This window comes from Thunnus maccoyii, chromosome 7 (assembly GCF_910596095.1).
Source record: "Thunnus maccoyii chromosome 7, fThuMac1.1, whole genome shotgun sequence".
NCBI lineage: Eukaryota > Metazoa > Chordata > Actinopteri > Scombriformes > Scombridae > Thunnus > Thunnus maccoyii.
Window position 1 is genome coordinate 5,482,036 of NC_056539.1, and position 12,816 is coordinate 5,494,851.

At 40.1% G+C, this 12,816-nt stretch overlaps 1 protein-coding gene across 1 annotated transcript; it reads right to left on the reverse strand.

Moving 5' to 3' along the window:
• Nucleotides 1-1,675: 1,675 nt before the first annotated feature.
• ephx4 (epoxide hydrolase 4) lies at nucleotides 1,676-11,986 on the reverse strand. Its single transcript, XM_042417067.1, has 7 exons — nucleotides 11,281-11,986; nucleotides 9,778-9,863; nucleotides 8,014-8,171; nucleotides 5,489-5,617; nucleotides 4,996-5,099; nucleotides 3,922-4,070; nucleotides 1,676-2,604 (listed from the first exon to the last, which is right to left on the reverse strand). The coding sequence occupies exons 1-7, from the start codon at nucleotides 11,521-11,523 to the stop codon at nucleotides 2,364-2,366; spliced, it is 1,110 nt and encodes a 369-aa protein (XP_042273001.1). The 5' UTR covers nucleotides 11,524-11,986; the 3' UTR covers nucleotides 1,676-2,363.
• Nucleotides 11,987-12,816: the final 830 nt, after the last annotated feature.

Below are 12,816 nucleotides of genomic sequence, written 5' to 3' on the forward strand. Positions count from 1 at the left end.
AGTCGTGCCCTCAATGATGCCTTCATGTGCTCGAAACTGTAAAGAAAACAGTCAATACAAACGCATTTGGTTTGGTCGGTGATAATGGGAAGGTTATATGACATAAGCGTCCTCTGGTGGTGCTCTCCCTACCTCAGAAAGGAATGACTCAGAATATCAACTAGGCTTCATTGAGATATCAGGGTAGCAATGCCATTTATATCTGAAACTATGTATATTATTTGTTTTGCAGTTAATCAGACTAAACTTGGTTCTTTTTTGTTTCTGTATTGTTTTAAATGTTCCCCCAAAAACCTTGTCTTCAGCTATTATGCTGGAAAAGATTTGCCATTGGTCATCCTGGATAATCTGTATCACAACGCTCATTGTAAACTGGCTTCCTTACTCATCGATCCAGCTATGAGAGCAAGCACATAAGAGGTGGAGATTTTAATTTGTTTTTCAGCAGAAAACCCAGTCACTTATATAGACAGGGCCTAAAGGGAAAATCATCTAGAAAATAATTATTTTTGTGCAGCAGCAGCAGCAGCATAGATTGGACAAATGGCTGGACTGTTGGGATTTTAACACATGTAGGAATAAGAAAATTCACAGCGAAAAGTAGACTTATAGGCTTATGTTTTATAGTATATGCTATGTATTCAGTCTCTTTGATTTCCTTATGAATGAAACAAAAACATTCTAAAAGTTAATTATAATAATTATGTGGAAATACACTCCCATCTGTACAATATTCATTTGAAATACTGACCTGGAAAATATCATTTATAGACCCCCAACTGGTAATATTAATATTTCCTACTGTCTTTGAAGGCAGCAAAAGAACTTGCCGATAGCTGCCGTTGATGTCATTGTCTCCTCCTGCATCATTAGTCCTATTGTATGATGTCAGTGCAAAAATTGATTGTAAATGTTTGAATCAGCATTACACAAAAGATGAAAAATCTTCTGGTTAGACATTGATATACTGCAATGCAAATGCAATATTACTACCACTTTATAATACTAACAAGGCATACATTATGGGGTTAAGTTGTAACTAATGGGTTTTAAATAATTCATGAATGCTTTATAGATTATAAATAATGACCTTTCAATAAGGACAACTCTTGGGTTTCCCAGTTGTAAAAAACTCCACTTGGCAGTTGTATATTTGTCTTGTATTCTCCTCTGGACTGCAATAAATCCAATACAATGTTTTTTTTAAAAAAAGCTCTAAATTGTAAATGGTTCGTATTGGTTTAAAACAGACATAATCATGCATTGTCTGAGTGTTCGCTTCTCTAACTAGCCCAGCAGTGAATGTGTGTGTGTGTGTGTTTATGTAAGACTGTGTATCTGACTGATGAATACACACCTCAATGGGTCTGTTGGCATATAATCACATGATGAAGGTTTAAATATGAACCTTCAAAAATATCTAAATGTTTGTTCTACAGACTAGACCCAAAATAACCAACTTCAACTGCTGTGTCACTCAGCTCAGTGCTATTTTTAACATCACATCCTTTACTATTTCTATTTCTGGTGTTTTTCATAAAAGCTTGCAGGGATTGTTCTGAGACAGTGCCAAACACACGGGGGCATGAGACACACCACAGAACTTCAATCACACCACCGCTGTTATTTTCTTAAAACCAGCCGGAAATTTTAAAGAGCTGTGTAGTCCAACAGATTGACACTTACTTAGTTTATTTATAAAATCAAATGGTGTAGACCTGGCTCAGTGAATTTCAAAATGCAGTGTGTAGGAAGAGATACAAAAGAGCACAATAGTCAACCATCACTGACATTGCTATACAGGAAGATCAAGAAAACAACATTCTCTACATTTGAGCAATTATCTTTAAGGAAAATATACAAAAAAGAAAAAATCCTTTAGACAACACTACCTGATAAAGGGAGTGGGAGAGTTACGGCTCCCAAAGGACTGTGCCCAAAGTAGAGTGGAGCGACCCAGTGAAACATACAAGTATAGCAGACGATGCCACATCCCAATCTCTCAGGACATCTTTACACTGCAACAACTCGAAAGTTAAAAGGCACCACACAATACAAGTCACAAGGAGATTCTGCCACACATTTGTAATGCTGTAACCGACAAACTTTAAGGCGGATGTCATGTGCAAAAAACATCTTGAATATGTGTCACGCGTACTGCTGAGTGTCCTCTCCAGTGAAGTGTGCTTTGATTCTTTCCTTTACTGCTGACGTCTTTAAAAAATATTTGAAATGTGTAAGATTTTAAAGAATGATTGCATTATCACTATGTTGCTTGGTATCACAGGCATATTCCAGGCTTCCAGGAGTGGCAAGTGAGAGGGGAAGAGAGGGGCTTGGTTGGAGGAGGCCTCGGTGTGGGTTTAGTTCCTGTAGCTTTTGCGTCCCTCTCCCTCCTTGAGGAAGGTCCATATGAGGGTGTTCACGATATCAGGCTGGTCCTGCTGCAGCCAGTGGCTGGCCCCAGAAATGATGTTGAGACGGAAATGGTTTCTGATGTACAGGCGGCATGCCTCGGCCATTTCCTGCTCCAAGAACGCGTCGCGTTCGCCCCACAGCAACAGCACCGGGGACCTGACGTGATTCTGGTTCAGGGGCAGGGAGCTAAGAACAGAAAGAGAAAAGAACTTTGTTGTTTGAGAGATTTTAAAGGGAAAGCTTTAAAATTATTTACACTGTTATATTTCAGTGATTATGGAGTTTGTTGACACTGACTGTATTCCATCTGAATGAGTTGTATTAATATGATGTTAATAAGAGACAACTTCATAGCATGAATCTGTCTCCAGGATAGTGTGAACAGCCTTATACTTTTGTTTGCATTACATTACTGCGCAATTTTTAAGCAAATTTCTAAAGTTTTGGCAAAATAAAACTTGAATCAGTGAGTGTTTCCACGAGCTAAGAGGATGTGACAAGATAACATAATTACCCTGGCACCAGTAACTGCCATACATCCTGACATTTGCTGCCTCCCACCTAATATAGTATTTGTGTTTTCTCTTGTTTTTGGAATGAGCAAATGTGTCTCTGACAGCGTGAAAGGTGTTTTGGTCTTTCTTGTGAAGTCGGGACATGTAACTGTGAAGACGCAGAGGCAAACACCCTCAGATCAATGTGATAGTGTCAACTTTTCTACTTCAGCCAAGCGTGTAAACTGTTTTGAGATATTTCCACTTTTTCTCCCACATTTCTGGCATTTCCACTCAGTTTTTTTATGTACATAAAAATAGTAAGTCATCTACGTTCTTAGAGACTGGTTCCAACGTTATCATCGAGTATATTGGAATCGTATCGTCAGAGTTTCCTCTTCATTAACTTTAAAGAATTTCTTTATGTCTCACCAGGTGCGTGCTGGGAAAGACTCCAGCTCCCCACAACCCTGGACAGGATACGTGAATATACTGTGAATAAAATGGATGGATGGATGTTGTTATGAGTTTATGTATTTGTGTCCCTGCTGCTTAGATACAGTATGCACTCGTGAAGAGGCTAATTGGGCATGGGTCAGTGATATTTCTTTTATATAAGCATATAAAAGCTATTCTGAGATAACTCGTTTGCTTGAGAAGGGAGCAGATGGCGTGCTCAGCCATGCACGTAGAGTTCACATGTCAGAAATACATTCACTGAGATTTTTTGATCTGATTTGTGATGATTAGTCTTGGCCAGCTAGTCAGTTATACATAAAACAGTGAAGGTGTCTGTAAATATAAATATTTGACTGCGTTGTGGCCTTGAGAGAGGGAGAGGCTGTTTGGTTTTGCGCCCCTTGAGTGCTCCAACAGTAGAGGGCGCTACAAAACAAGACTGGTACAACATCCCTGTATCCAGGAATCGACCTGTACATATCAGCTACATCAGTTGTGGTTGCACTATGACTATGTTTATCCGTCTTTTGGTGAGTGAAATATTCCCCACCTGAAGACATTCCTGTAATAGTTGAGAGCTCCAGTCAGAGCTCCTGGCTGTGAGAGTGCATACAGATATGCCTCCAAGTCCTCTGCAGTGAGCCATCGGCCTTTCCTCCCGATCCCTGTGCTGCGGCTGGTGAACAAGGCTTTCAGAGCCTACAGAAAAGACGGCAGAAATCAGCGGGTGAGTTTGTGCGATTGGTGCAGTTTGATCAACATTTTCAGAAGGGCGTCCATGTCACTGTAATACGAGTCAGAAAAGGTACTTCGGTGGTGAAATCAGCTTTCATGACCTTCAGTCAAAGCTCTGGCACCGTGACTTACTGCTGGCTCAACAACAATACATGCTGTGCTTCTACTCCTGAAAAGTCCAACTCAGGCATATGGGAATATTATGAAGTTTTACATTTAAATAGCAAATGTCTAAAATACTGGAGAACACTAAATCAGTGTCCTTACAATGAGAATGGATTTAGATATAAAAAAGAAACATTTTATTTGCTTTCTTGCAGAGATGAGAGGATCAATACCACTCTCTACAAAGTGGAGTCAGTCTGCTTATCTAACTCTCACCAAGAAAGTAAATAAGCGTATTTCCAAAAATGTCAAGCTGCTACTTCAAATAAATTGAAAGAAAAAAAACACACACACAAAAATCTAAATTCAACATTTTTAGACCCAAACTGTATTTGTAACCCTGAACTGTGAGCACTTTTGACATAATTATAAAACTGATAATGTTTCAGTATTGTAAGTGATGCTACTGAATTTGAATAGCAAAAAGAAAAAACAATAAAGAAAAAAATCAATATAGGCCTTAATGAGGTCAACATATGATTTGCTAATACTCTACGTTTATACATTTTCCCCAGTATGATCATCTTGTTCACTACAAATAACCTATTTTACAGCAGACTATTTTTAGAGTTCACAATGATGCAAACACTAAAAATAGACTGTTACAACATGCAACATATACCGATGCACATGCATATAAACACCCATGCATGCACACACAGAGAAACACACACACACACAACCTTGACCTTGAAACCGCTTAAGCCCACACACAATAGACCACCTTGAAATCATTGATGGAGAGCATGAGCTCCGGGAAGCGGGGCAGCTGGAAGAAAAAGAAATGACTGGATTTCAGCAGCTGGCTCGGGTGACGCAGAGCGTAATCTGAAGGAGAGAAGAGGAGAGAGAAGTTCAGTTGTTCGATTGCAATTAAAGGGCAAGTTTGTACACGCTGCAGGGTTGTGGACGTGATAACTCTCAATGACTTAGCCTCTCGGTCTGTATCCGTTAAACCAGCTGTTCAAGCTTCACATTAACCTCCTGTAATTAGCTTCTCATCATCTTCCCCTTAAGGTAGAAGAAGATTTGCCAGATGGATGCAAACATGCAACTGATGTAATAATTCTTCCTAATTAATGATAATAATCATGGTAATAATCCAAGAGCCAAACCAGAACCTCGCTAATTAGAATGAAGAAAATTGGTTTTCTTTCACAACATTAAAAATAATGTCTGAGGATCTGTTTGTTCGTTTGCTCACAGTGGAATCATACCTGCGTACACAGATGGATGGGGACAGTTCAGGACAATGAGTTTTGTCACCATCTCTGGGTAGTGAATAGCAAACAGCCACGCGATGGTCCCACCCCAGTCATGGCCAACGAGGCAACATCTGTTGTATCCTTGGAAGAAAATCAAATGCACATTAGACGGTTAATGTAATAGAAGAGCAGCATTCTGACAATAACAACAGAAGCTGGATGTTCATGCTAATGTTTATGAGAGCATAACATTGCCTGAATACTGTTCTTGCTGCTTTATTGCTGGCTTCCTCCCTCAGAGGACATTGACACCCATCAAATGGATGTATTTCATGACATACAGCCAAATGCAGATCAAGGTCAAGGCATCCGTATGAGGGATTCTGATCATATTACGGATCCACTTCCAACAAAGTAATCCCCTTACCTGCCCTACCACCAATTACACCCACTGGTATGAATCATCCCAGCAAGCCTCATCTCAACATTGATATGACAGGGGTAGTCATACAGCTGAGTTTGGGAGCCACTTTTGGAAAATGACAAGAGGGCCACAGCTGTTTCTGCTGACTGTTTTTCAGTGTTTGCTTAGAGTGCTAATAGTTGTTACCAAAGAGGGAAAAGGGGAATGCTGCTAGCCATGCACGGTCAAAGGACAAACCTGTGATTAGTGAACAGCACAGTGTAAATGTGGACTACAATGTGGACTATGTGGCTTCTGTAGTCCAACCACAGACTGGAGAAGAACAGTTATGACACAGTATCATCAATGCGAGCATCCCACTTCCTCTTAAATGTCCATTAAATTAGTCATTTGGACAGCAATGTGCTTCACCAGATATGTGCTTAGCTCTTGAAAGTCTGTTAAGAAATTAACAACTCGAATAATGGAAGAAGCTACAAAACATAAACTACAACACCTTCTCAACAGCACTTTCTCAGGGAATGTAATTTTTTTTTATGAGAGACATGTTCAAAAGCCACTTGAGTATATTTACAGGCCACTATGGTGCCTCTGGACATTCATTAGGTTAGAATTGTAGAACAAAGACTTGTTACTGCCATATCTAAAGCTGCTCTGCTCAGTATTTTTATATGAGCAGTGGCAGACCAGTTGGCTGTGTGTACTGTGAAAGGGGTCGCTCATAGTGATGAACCCACACCCACAGAGAATTATCACTGGACTCTGCAGTTCTCCTCAGCTCTGCAGTCGCCAGGCGGACATAAACATGTCTCCACATGAATGCTAATGTTGCCCACTGTCTGCTGGATGTGTTAAACAGCCAACTGTTTGCTAACCTGCAACAGCAACTTTATAAGGTATGAGAAATGTCAATAAGTGCCCAAAAAAATCAATTATGAAGAATGTAAGAAATCTTTCAATTAATGGATAATTTCGCTTTATTATAACTTGGTTCCCTTTTTTCATAGTCTTGGCCATCATTTCTATAGGTTATAATAACACTGTATTCACCAAAGTAAGATATGATCTGGGAACACGACACCATCACAAAGACAAGTCCAACACACACGAGCAGTCAGACAATCCGACAGGTTGCAGTTTAGCCATGTTTCCTAAACCACTTTATTTTGAGGAAGTGGATAAAAAAAAACTGCTAGAACTACAGTAAATTCAGCAGGTCAATTTTGAAGCAAGAAGTCTGTCTGCAAATTTTGATGTATGTTTACAATGCACAGTATGGACACGAATTTTGCCATTCACCTTTGTTTTCTCCCAAATACTGTCTGATTATCTGACTGCTCATGTTTGTTCCCCCATCTGACTTCTTTTTAGTGAAGTCAACACCTTTCTGTATCTCAGCAATTAACCTGGTGAGTACAATGTTATCATTAATGACTGGAATGATGGCCAAATCTATAAAAATAAGCCCCAAGTTGTAAAAACTGTCTTTTAATAAATAATACTGAACAAGTGGTGACAGTGCATATGTGTCCTGACTCCTGTGCTGTGCAGCAAAATATAGACATGACTGTCTGAATTATTTCAGTTTTCATGTAATCAGCCCCATGACAGAAGCTTTAATATACTTAAATAGGAGGTGACAGGTGTGAAGAAGAAGACAACAAAACAGCTCCTTGACACCATCCACTGTACTTTGAGTCATTAAATCATTTCCCTGATGTTTCCATGCTGAGACAGGTTATCTGATATAGTCTGTGACCAGTGCTAAAATAACAGCGAAAAGTGTGATGTGCTGGCCAGCAAAAGAGCAAAAACTGTCACTCTGACCAGATAATTATGAAGGGATGCTGGTGTGTGCAGACAGCCTCGGGCCAGCCATGGAAGCTTCCCTGTAGTGTTAGCATGCAGTCAGCAGGCTGTGGGCTCTGTATCTGCACAATGTCCCATATTCAGTAAGAATGAGTCACAGGAAGTTTGTCATGCTATTCTGCAGGCTTGAGGGCTGTCCGCAGTTTAAGACTGATAAACAAGTTTATTTTTGACTCTAGACACTGTCAAAACATCCGTCCACTCCTTGGAGTTATTTCAGATTGCAGATGCACAATTCCCTCACCTAAGTACTCCACGATATCCTTGATGTCGGTAACTAGGTACTCGAAGCGATAACTTTCATTGGAGAGTGGCAAGTCTGACTCCCCGTAGCCCCGCATGTCGATGGCCACCACACGGAATTCACTCTTAAACTCCCGCAGCTGGTAGCGCCAGGAAAACCTGAGGCAGACAAACAGATACAAAGATTACTTCTTTTATCTATTATTTCTTTTAACTACTTACATACCTAAAGAGACATTCCTCAGTTTGCATCAAAAACTGAGTGCACACATTTTCTGCGCTTTTATCCTTTTACTTAATCTAGTCTGAAACTCATCACTCAAGACATCTGTGCACCAGCAAAATGGCTCTGCCAGTCCAGATGATTCAATATGTGGTGAGACAAAGGATATAATTTATACGAGAGCAACATTACTGTCCTTTAAAAGGGGTATTTCACTGATTTAATATTGCACTTTCATAAAGTTGGGGGACTCACAAGAGACAGATTTTAAGAAGAATGGCCAAAACTAGGGACTTCTAGTCCCTAGTTTTGGGGTCAAGCCCCCAAAACACTGAATCCTGTGTTTCCCATGATGCAATTTGACAGTGTCTTGCATTTGTTCCTCCCTGCTGGGTAAGTCTGCATGTCTTTTAAGATCCACACCCCTAGTTTGTCATGCAAAATTTGTAATTTTTCTGTCAAGAATGTTGAGTCTTCAAGCCCAAACTCGGACAACCCTGATTAGATCATCAGGGTTCTTTTTTTCATACTCAGAGCCACACACACGCACAGGTTGAGTAGTACTCTGCGTGACAAGTACACTGAATTTTAAGTGTAAAATCAGCATCATCCCTCTTTAAACTTTTATACTGTCCAAATTTGAGGATAGGTACAAACTAACTTCATAAACTTTTCTTCAAAGCTAACACTCAGCTTTCTTTCCAGCTGAGTGAAGGTCACCTCAGTATAATAGAAGCTGTTTTAGATTCGAATCCGCCCACTGATCATTTGGATGACTTCCTAATTGAAGATCTTGTCGGCTGTAGAGGCTCTTCATCAGGACTGAAATCCCCCTCCTCCTCCTCCTCCACTGCAGAGCAAGGGGGAAAGCATGATGCAGAGCTCTGACTGTGATTCTGATGAGTCAGGATAAGATCCCGGCGCTGAACCCTCAGATCTTAGAATATAGATGAGGTTTAAAGCAAAGTAAGCCTCTCTGACACACACACCCTACCTTCTCATTTCTAAGAGGGAATTAGCACATTTTAAGAAAGTGTTAAGAGTTCTTTCCAACCATCTCACTCTCAGCAGAGTTGAGTTCATCATTCCTGTGAAGAATACGGCAAGTGAAGCAGAAACAGCTCCCCTCTACACACTAATTAATCCCTGTCCTGTCTGCAGCTTAGATAGTATGTTAGAGATATGGACAGCCTTACAGCTCTTGACAGCCTCTTTGGCCCCAATCCAGGAGTAACGACACCGTTTTTCATTTCACATCAGGGGGAAGAGATCTTGAATGGTTTAGACCATTTCCCCCCCCAATGGCAAATCATGTGTGTGAATGAGGACTCCTAGCTGGCGTGGATTTGTTTTTGCAGCCCGGGAGCCAAACCGCAGAGATTTAACAGTACTGCTAGAGAGCCAAGCACTTCTCATAGTTAGGGGAATTTTTTTAGAGAGTTGTCTGATGTAACAAACGCTGAGCACTGAGGGAAAAAAAATCTTACAGTCTGCTTGTCTGTAACCGTAACTGCCCCCCACCCTGATTGCTCTTTGACCTACCAGAACTCAGGGAAGCCGTGCAGAAACAGCATGAGTGGCTTTCCTCTCTCTCCTGCAGCAACATAGTGAAACCTAAGGCCGGACTCCTGTATGGAAAGACACACAGAGATTTGCACTTAAACATCAAGCAGGCAGTCTTAGCTGAAGCCACTTAGAGGGCACGAAAGAACAAGTCAGCATTCATAAATGACCTCATAAGTGGACAGTAATATAATTATCTGAATCAGTGCACAAATGAGAATCAGTATATCACAATCCTGTAATATTATGCATATTTGTGGATCTGTTTTTCTTAGAATATTATCTAACTGTTCCAATAGCTTCACATTTGTTCAAGTCTTTCTTAAGACAATACTGACATGCCCATAAATGTACAATGAAAGAGTTCTTGGTCACTACAGTTGTTCCTTCTGTCCATACATGCTGTGAGTTTTTTTCCTGTTGTCCAAAAGCAATTCCAATTTAAGCGATGGCAATAGAAAATCAATAGTTCTGTTTTAAAAATGCATTGTGAGAGTCAGTTGAAGATAATTTATGAGGCTTCTGCAGTCAGACGGAGTGGGAATCTTTCAAAATGTGTCATTTGTTTCTCCTGACAGTGTTTCCTTCCTGATCTGATGTAGAGTAACTTGAGTATTTCCATTTTGTGCTACTTTGTACTTTTACTTCACAGCATATCAGAAAGCACTTTTTAATCCTTCCACTACATTTATTCAGCTATAGTTAGTAGTTACTTTGCAGATTAACATTTAACACACAAAACCTATGATCGGCTTATTAAATGTGACGCAATGTTACAGATTAAACTACTCAAACAGAGGTATACAGTGTTGGATCTCCCTGACCAGCTATAACTTTAAAATGCTTCTTACATGTTAATGCATCAATCATCATAATCCAATAACAATGTCAAGAACAATCCTGCTGTTTAATGAGTACTATAACTATTTATACTTAAAGTTCATTTTGCTAATGATACAGCTAGTTAAGAAATATTTTGGATGCAGGACGGAGTATCTTTATATTGCAGTACTTTAACCTTGGTAAAGGATCTGAATACTTCTCACACTACTGACACTCGGCTTTTTTTAAACAGACATGCCTGGGTATTTAATTACATAATGTTAAACACACACAGTGGGTTGTTAGTTATAGGCTGGCAGCCCGCCGCTGATATCTGCATGTGCAGACGTGAGGCGGAGGAGCTGTTCTTTCAGCACCACCTGAGCGCAGCGCCAGCAAGCCGCGACTCCGCCGAAAACGTCTCAAAAAACACAAACAGACGCCTCATGATTTGCTCAAAGATCAGGCCTGTTTGGCTGTCCACGACGCGACACGGCAAGCAAGGTGTTATAGCATTTCACAGCTGAAAATCCTAACGGGAGAGGCTCAGACACATACACATACACACACACATACACACACACACAATGGGCTTTTTCCCCTTCACAGAGACCAGACACCTTTCATGTCCAAGTGCATGTGTGTGTGTGTGTGTCTTACCTTGATCCGAACATAACAGTGGGTTCCCAAGGACGTGTCATTCAGGCAAGCCGGGGGAGTTTCACGAATCACCCATTGGAAGGTTGTTGTCGGCCTCAAGATGATGTTCCACCAAAGTTTGAGCAGGGCTACGATGGTGCAAAGAGCACAATAACCGTATATCAATGACCAATACCCCAAAACTCTGATTTTCTGCGCAAGTCTGATTAGAAATAAGAGCAAGTTGTGGAGCACTCTCGCCATCTTTACATTGCCGCAGGAAATCAATCCAGATCACGTTACCTATTGATTTCTTTCTGTTAATTGGTCGTTTCTGTTTAAGCACTGCTCTGACAATGCCGTTGTTTCGTTACCAGCGCATACGCACGACTGTCTGAAGGGAGGATCCCAACAAGCGGTTGAATGGGACGGTGGCAAGAGCATCACGTCAGATTTCACGCTTGCGTGTGACAGCAGTGGCTGTTTAGCAGGAGACGGTGTTGTTGACTATACAAGGCAAGTCCGAAATCAAGCGATAAAGATGCGATGCGGCGCTTTACAGAGATTTCAGCGCAGCTAAGAGGCGCTGTTAGGCAGATATCTCTGCAAACCACCGGGGATTCACGCCGGTGTTATTAGAAAAACAGCGCGCACATGTTCAAACATGATTTCACTGTTCATCAATGAAAAATAATTGTATTTATATTCCATTATATCACCAGGCAGGTCTGGAACAATAAGTGTCTGTCACGTGATTTAATTAGCAAGTCTGATTGGTGTTTTTCTCTGCAGGTGTGCGATGATCAGGTCATGTAAACCAGACACAGGTGAGCAGTTCAACTTTCTGTTAGAAAACACAACTGGGGTCACGATAACACACATAATAGAGCCAGTTAACCAACTTCAGATTAGCCTAATCTCTCACGTGACTGCTGTGTAACAGATTAAGATCTTTGCACTCTTCAGCGTCGACATATGGAGCCCCGAGGCTGACAAAATATAACTGAATACATAAATACATTAAAATGAAATGAATTGTAAAAATAAATATAGCTAAAGCTTTCCTAGTTGGAATTTTTTTTTTTTTAGTTTTTTTTTTTTTTTTTACTTTGACATCATTTATAAACTAAAATTTCATTGACTTTACTCTGCTATTCATCTTTCACCAGCTCATTTTTGAAAAAAAAAAAAACTCCTTTGTTTTTTTAATTTATTTATTTTATGGTCTTGGCACACATTTAATCATTTATCTATTCCCTTTTTCCCCCAAAGCAAAATTTGGTGGTAAAAGAAAAGAATAAAACTGACTTTTCTTTGCAGATTAAAGAAAAAGTATAAATGCTTTATTTTTATTACAGTCCATTTTAATTATTTAACTAATAGTATTATTTATTTATGTATTCAGCCATTTTCTTGATTTGTCTGACAACCTTTTTCTACATTAATCAGTTTAGGGCTCCACAGTAATAAGTCTCATTGCAGTAAAACTACGATATCATGCAACTCCTGTATACTATAAGTGAAGTATTCATCAGTATTAGTAAATCCACTTGACAT

Excerpts from the sequence above, each read along its gene's own strand:
- ephx4 (XM_042417067.1), bottom strand. The coding sequence starts at position 11,523 with ATGGCGAGAGTGCTCCACAACTTGCTCTTATTTCTAATCAGACTTGCG. Across the intron at positions 5,100-5,488 it reads CCATCCATCTGTGTACGCAG|ATTACGCTCTGCGTCACCCG; the intron begins GTATGATTCCAC and ends TCTCTCCTTCAG. Across the intron at positions 2,605-3,921 it reads TATTACAGGAATGTCTTCAG|CTCCCTGCCCCTGAACCAGA; the intron begins GTGGGGAATATT and ends TTCTGTTCTTAG.